The sequence below is a fragment of the Lynx rufus genome, unplaced genomic scaffold (genome assembly GCF_022079265.1).
Source record: "Lynx rufus isolate CCGP_SWC_20201006 ecotype Redwood Valley unplaced genomic scaffold, mLynRuf1.p SCAF_17, whole genome shotgun sequence".
Taxonomy (NCBI): Eukaryota; Metazoa; Chordata; class Mammalia; order Carnivora; family Felidae; genus Lynx; species Lynx rufus.
This window is the reverse complement of record NW_025814831.1, coordinates 1,377,925-1,384,822: the sequence shown is the minus strand read 5'-3', so window position 1 is coordinate 1,384,822 and position 6,898 is coordinate 1,377,925. Positions and strand designations below refer to the sequence as shown.

Here is a 6,898-nt window from a genome sequence, read left to right as displayed (position 1 = left end):
ACCAATAAGGGAAGGTAACCCTGTAGAGATGGCAGAGCATTTCAAGTATAATTTTCTAATATTATAAAATGATAATATCTGTGGGTTTCAGTTAATGCCAGCGTTTCTATTTCCGATGAGCTACCAGGGGTCTGACCAAGAACGTGTCGGAGAAAGAAGTAAGGGGAGACACAGCACTGATGCGTTGACCTCTTGGAGCACTTCCCACACATTGTGAAAAATGGCATCATCTACGTGGTCCAAACATCACACTGGGACTGAAACAAAAGAGAACGCAAGCAAGAAAGAAAGGGAGGTCCCCATAGGATCAGAGTGCCAGGAAGAGAAAGCTCCAGATACTGACAGCGAGGACCTCACTCCTGCTCTGCCCCTGTTTCTGGGCTGGTCCCTGTGGCAAGGGGCCCTAAGCCCCCCCCCCCCCCCCCCAGATGTCCCTAGTTCCCCTGGTAGGTCCTGTGCGCCCTCTTGTGGATCCTGAGCGCCCCTGCAGCCCAGCCCCTCCAGGTCCCTGCACCAAGGTTTGTGACTGAGCTCACACTGACTTTCCCTCACTGTGTTTCTTGCACAGTAATACACGGCCGTGTCCTCGGTGGTCATGGAGCTCAGCTGCAGGGAGAACTGGTTCTGGGCTGTGTCAGCAGTGATGGAGATGCGGCCCTGGAAAGCCGGGTTGTAGCTGGTGCTACCTGACCAGTACCCCAGCCACTCCAACCCTCTCCCAGGGCGCTGGCGGATCCAGTTCCAGTAGTAACTGCTGGTAACGGAGCCTCCGGAGACAACGCAGGTGAGAGAGAGGGATTGTGAAGGCTTCACCAGTCCTGGGCCGGACTCCCGAAGTGTAAGTTGAGATAGGACACCTGGGGGGTAAGGAGAGTCATGGTGAGTCTGTCTCATCCCACAGAAAGGCCCTAGTCTATCCCAGAGCCCCCAGATCCTCACCCAGGGGAGCTGCCAGCAGGCAGAGGAGGGACCACAGCATCTGCATTTCTGTCTTCTGGATGGAGGAGACCCAACACACTGGCCTTGGCCTGTGATGCGGGTCTTTTCTGGGAGCACCTCAGGTGATTTGCATGTGGGTCCCGTGGAGCAGGGGAGGCATTAAAAATGCTGAACCCGGGTGACTGTCACCAGTTCCTGGTGTCCTGGTGTTGGGTGGTGTGGGGTCCCACTGAGGCTGGTCCTAGTGATCTGGGCTCCAGTTCTGCCTGTGCTGATTTCTGGCCCTGTTTGCTTGAGAGGGTTAGTGTTGCAGTTGATGAAAATTTGGAAACTTTACCAAGTTTCTCTTATATTCTATTGTCAGGCTGTGCAACTGTGGACTAAGTTTCAAGCTCCAGGGCTAACTGTTCACAGAAACGGAGGATGAGGCAGTGGTCCAGAGTCCAGGCCCTTGACTGCCTGCCTGGTTTGGGTCATTCTCCTTCTCCATTCAGATATGGGGTCCTGGAAATGATTGTAATGGATAGGATCTCCAGTGCTCCATCTATAGGAGGGGGCATTAGGAGATATACTCCAGAATTTACATAAGAAAAGGAGCTCATCCATATGAGGAGCAGGGCAGAAGGATTGGTGGCTGTGTCTGGACTCAGGTCATGAAGTTTCCCTGAAGGTGGAGAGGAGACACCCCACTGGAAAGGAGGTCTGGTAGACCTCTGCGTGTGGACATTGGCATTCCCATTCTATTCCCACTCTAGAGAGTCAAGAGAGTTGGCAGTCAGGCCATTACCTGCCAGGAGTAAAATGAATACCTATTCAGGTGAGAAACATGATATTTAATTTAAAAGTTATAACTTTGCCTGAAAAGTGGGGTCCCCAGTTAAAAAGCCAACTTCCTTCAAGATATCTCTATAAGCCACAACATACAAAGATTCTTTAGTCAGAATTCTTGTGAGTCATTCCTAAATATGAACACTCTACTATAAGTAGTAGAAGAGATCTCCAAAACAACTACACAGAGAAGAAGAAAAGGAAACAAAGACTTGGACAGGAAATCTGTACAGAGAATGGAAGAGAGAAATAAACAATCTATGTAATACATTATCTGAGGTAGAAAAATACGTTAATAAAATGAAGGTATGAATTCAACCAATATGAGTAGAATGCTGTTAAAAGGGTGAATGCATATAGGAATGAAAAACCACCTGGGAGTTTCTAATAAAGTTGAAATTATGTTTTAGGCTTAGAATACCAAGTTGATATAATACTGGAGAACAATGAGAATTTCTATAGAAAGAGCAACACGATTAGTAAATACTCCATTGTGTTGATGTCCCACATTTTCTTTATTCATGCTCATATTAAGGACATTATGAATGAAGCTGCCATAAACATTCATGTGCAGACTTTAATGTGGGTATTATTTCCAATTTAGTCCCATAGATAAGTAAGAAGACATTTGCTGGTTTGTGTCCTAAGTTTGGTTCAGATCTGTAAGAAACTGCCAAGATGTCTTCCAAAGTACTTATACCATTTTGGATTTCCACTAGCAATGAGTTAGCTTCTTTTCCATCTACATATATATATTCCTTGGTGAGGTGTCTGTTCAGATCTTTTCTCCATTTTTACACTGGGTTGGTTTCTTATGGTCAAATTGAAGAATTCCCTGCATATTTTTTTTCAAATTTTTATTTAAATTCTAGTTAGCTAACATATAGTGTAATATTCGTTTCAGGAGTAGAATTTAGTGATTTGTCACTTACATGTAATGCTCATTATAACAAGTGCCCTCCTTAATACCCATCACCCATCTAGCCCATCCCCCACCCACCTCCCTTCTAGTAACCATCAGTGTGTTCTCTATAGCTAAGAATCTGTTTCTTGGTTTTCCTTTCTCTTTTTTCCCCAATGTGATTGTTTTTTTTCTTAAATTTCACACATGAATGAAATTATATGGTATTTGTCTTTCTCTGGTTGAGGTATTTTTCTTAGCATTATACTCTCTAGCTCCATCCACATCACTATAAATGGTAAGATTTCATTCTTTTTTATGGCTGAGTAATATTCCCTTATATATATAATATTCCATTATATATGTGTATATATATATATGTATATATACACACACATATATATCTATGTCTCACATCTTTATCCATTCATCAGTTTATGGACACTTGGACTTTTTCCTTAATTTGGCTACTGTCGATAGCGCTGCTATAAACATTGGGGTGCATGTGCTCCTTCACATCTGTATTTTTGTTTCCTTTGAGTAAAAACTTAGAAGTACAATTGCTGTATCAGAGAGTAGTTCTATTTTTAACTTTCTGAGGAACCTCCATACTGTTTTCCAGAGTGGCTGCACCAGTTTGCACTCCCACCAACAGTGCAAGTGGGTTTCCCTTTCTTTGCATCCTTGCTGACGCCTGATATTTCCTGATTTGTTAATTTTGGCCATTCTGACAGGTGTGAGGTGGTATCTCATTGTGGTTTTGATTTATATTTCCCTGATTATGAGTGATGTTGAGCATTTTTTTCATGTGTCTGTTAGCCATCTGGATGTTTTCTTTGGAAAAGTGTGTATTCATGTCTTCTCCCCATTTCTTCCCTGGATTATTTGTTTTTTTGAGCATTGAGTTTGATAAGTTCTTTATAGATTTCGGATACTACCCCTTTATCATATATGTCATTTGCAAATATCTTCTCCCATTCTGTAGGTTGCCTTTTAGTTTCCTTGATTGTTTCTTTCACTGTGCAAAAACGTCCCAGTAGTTCATTTTTGCTTTTGCTTCCCTTGCCTCAGGAGACATGTCTAGTAAGAAGCTACTAAGGCTGATGTCAATGAGGTTGCTGCCTGTGTCCTCTTCTAGGATTTTGATGGTTTATTATCTCACATTTAGGTCTTTTATACATTTTGAACTTATTTTGTGTATATTGTAAGAAAGTGGTCCAGTTTCATTCTTCTGCATGTTGCTGTACAGTTTTCCCAACCCCATTTGTTGAAAAGACTGTCTCTGTTCCATTAGATATTTCCTGCTTTGTTGAAGATTAGTTGACTGTATAGTTGCGGGTCCATTTCTGGATTTTCTATTCTGTTTCATTCATCTATGTGTCTGTTTTTGTGCCAGTACCATACTGTGTTGATGATTACAGCTTTGTAGTATAGCTTGAAGTCTGGGATTGTGATGCCTCCAGCTTTGGTTTTCTTTTTCAGGATTTCTTTGGCTATTTGGGGTCTTTCATTGTTCCATAAAACTTTTAGGACTGTTTGTTCTAGCTCTGGGAAAAATACTCAAACATCTACTCAAAGAGCAGTATTAAAGGCCACTATTATGGGTTTACAACAATTTCCTAACCAACCTATTAATATTGTAGTAGATTCTCAATATGTAGTTTATGTGATAGAGAATATAGAACAGGCCTCTGTTAGGGAATTAGCGGATCCCTCCTTATTGTCATTATTTTTAACTTTGCAAGCCTTACTAGGTGAACAAGCATACCCTCTTTCTATCACTCACATAAGAGCACATTCAGGTTTACCTGGACCTTTAACAGAAGGAAACGAGTTTGCAGACCAATTTGTTGACTACAATATAGCTTTTAAAACTGCTCGATTATCTCATGACTTTTTTCATCAAAATTATAAGTCCCTCATTAAACAATTCCATCTCACAGTTACTCGAGAGAAACACATTGTTGCTGCTGGCCCTGACTGTCAATAGCAATCAGGAGGACACAGCAATGGGGAATAAACCCCACAGGTCTAAATGCAAATAAGCGTTGGCAAGCTGATATGACATACTATGCCCCATTCGGGCATCACAAATATATCCGCATGTCTGTGGAAACCTTTTCAGGAATTTAATGGCATCTATTCACACTGGAGAAAGTGCAAAAAATATCATTCTTCATTTTTTTACATGCACTTTCACAAGCCAGTAAACCTCAACAAATTAAAACTGACAACAACCTGGATACCTTTCCTCCATGGTAAAGGCATTCTTCCAAAGTTGGAATATACAACACATTATGCGCATACCATATCACCCTACCAGACAAGCTATTATAGAATGTACACATGCCACTTTAAAACAAATGCTTCACAAACAAAAGAGGGAAAACACAAAATGCTTCCCCATGGAATTCACTATATAAAAACTTCTACATTCTAAATTTTTAAAAATTGTGATTCCCATGGCCTCACAGCTTTCCGCCAGCATTTTGCACCATCTCCCAGCTCAAATATCAGAGCCAAGGTGCTACTTAAAGACATATATTCATGGAAAGGACCATATGAACTGATAACATGGGGACGGGCATATGGATGTCTTCTTCTCCCATCAGGATCCCACTGGGTTTCTGCCTGTCTGATTAAACCATACCAGGAGTTGATTCTTCAACTCTCTTCCTCAGATGGCCAATTTGTCCTTACAAGGACAACAGGGGAGACAATGCCCGCAAATGACCAAGGTATATGACGTCACCTGGGACAACTTAAGAAGCTCCATCGACATGCCACCAAGTCATGCACTGTGTCAGAGCGCCATCTACCATAGAAAAAAGGTTTGTAGCATATATTTAGCTGTGGTTTCTCAGAGTTTGGGTAAGGTAATGATTTGCTTAATCTTTTTCTTTATCCGGACTGCTACTACTTTTTCATCACTGTGTTTGGCCTCACATCATAGATCCTCCTTTCTTTAAGTCAGTTAATATAACATTTGACAACCCACATTATGTTTTTGAAGTATCTCCTCTGGCTTGGTACACAGCCTGTATCAGCCATCATGTTACCAAACTTTCTATCTCACAATGTTTATCCTAAAAAGACAGCCTCAAATTTGGCTGCCAGTAAATCTAATAAGGCCCTGGGAAGGGTCCAGTGGCCTCTGAATTAGCTGAATTATCCCAAGCCATTTCTTTTTTAAATAATTTTATTTTTTTTATTTTTTAAAATTTACATCCAAATATAATGCAACAATGATTTCAGGAGTAGATTCCTTAATGCCCCTTACCCATTTAGCCCATCCCCCCTCCCACAACCCCTCCTGTAACCCTCTGTTTGATCTTCATATTTATGAGTCTCTTCTGTTTTGTCCCCCTCCCTGTTTTGATATTATTTTTGTTTCCCTTCCCTTATGTTCATCTATTTTGTCTCTTAAAGTCCTCATATGAGTGAAGTCATATGATTTTTGTCTTTCTCTGACTGACTAATTTCACTTAGCATAATACCCTCCAGTTCCATCCATGTAGTTGCAAATGGCAAGATTTCATTCTTTTTGATTGCCAAGTAATACTCCATTGTGTGTGTGTGTGTGTGTGTGTGTGTGTGTGTGTGTGTGTATCACATCTCCTTTATCCATTCATCCATCATTGGACATTTGGGCTCTTTCCATACTTTGGCTATTGTTGATAGTGCTGGTATAAACATGGGGGTGCATGTGTCCCTGTGAAACAGCACACATGTATCCCATGGATAAATGCCTAGTAGTGCAATTGCTGGGTCATAAGGTAGTTCTATTTTTAGTTTTTTGAGGAATCTGCATACTGTTTTCCGGAGTGGCTGCACCAGCTTGCATTGCCCCCAAGAATGCAAAGAGATCCTCTGTCTCCGCATCATCAACAACATCTGTTGTTGCCTGAGTTGTTAATGTTAGCCATTCTGACAGGTGTCAGGTGGTATCTCATCGTGGTTTTGATTTGTATTTCCCTGATGATGAGTGATGTTGAGCATTTTTTTGTGTGTCGGTTGGCCATCTGTATGTCTTCTTTGGAGATGTGTCTGTTCATGTCTTTTGCCCATTTCTTCACTGGATTATTTGTTTTTTGGGTGTTGAGTTTGATAAGTTCTGTGTAGATTTTGGATACTAACCCTTTATCTGAAATGTCATTTGCAAATATCATCTCCCATTCTGTTGGTTGCTGTTTAGTTTTGCTGATTGTTGCCTTCACTATGCAGAAGCTT

The 6,898-nt window shown here is 41.3% G+C and overlaps 1 gene segment (V, D, J or C); it reads right to left on the bottom strand.

The window, feature by feature from the left end:
- Nucleotides 1-230: 230 nt before the first annotated feature.
- LOC124512414 (immunoglobulin heavy variable 4-59-like) lies at nucleotides 231-1,006 on the bottom strand. The segment is given in 3 exon segments: nucleotides 231-257; nucleotides 553-857; nucleotides 940-1,006. Coding segments are annotated over 3 exon segments (378 nt in total).
- Between the last annotated feature and the right edge of the window lie 5,892 nt (nucleotides 1,007-6,898).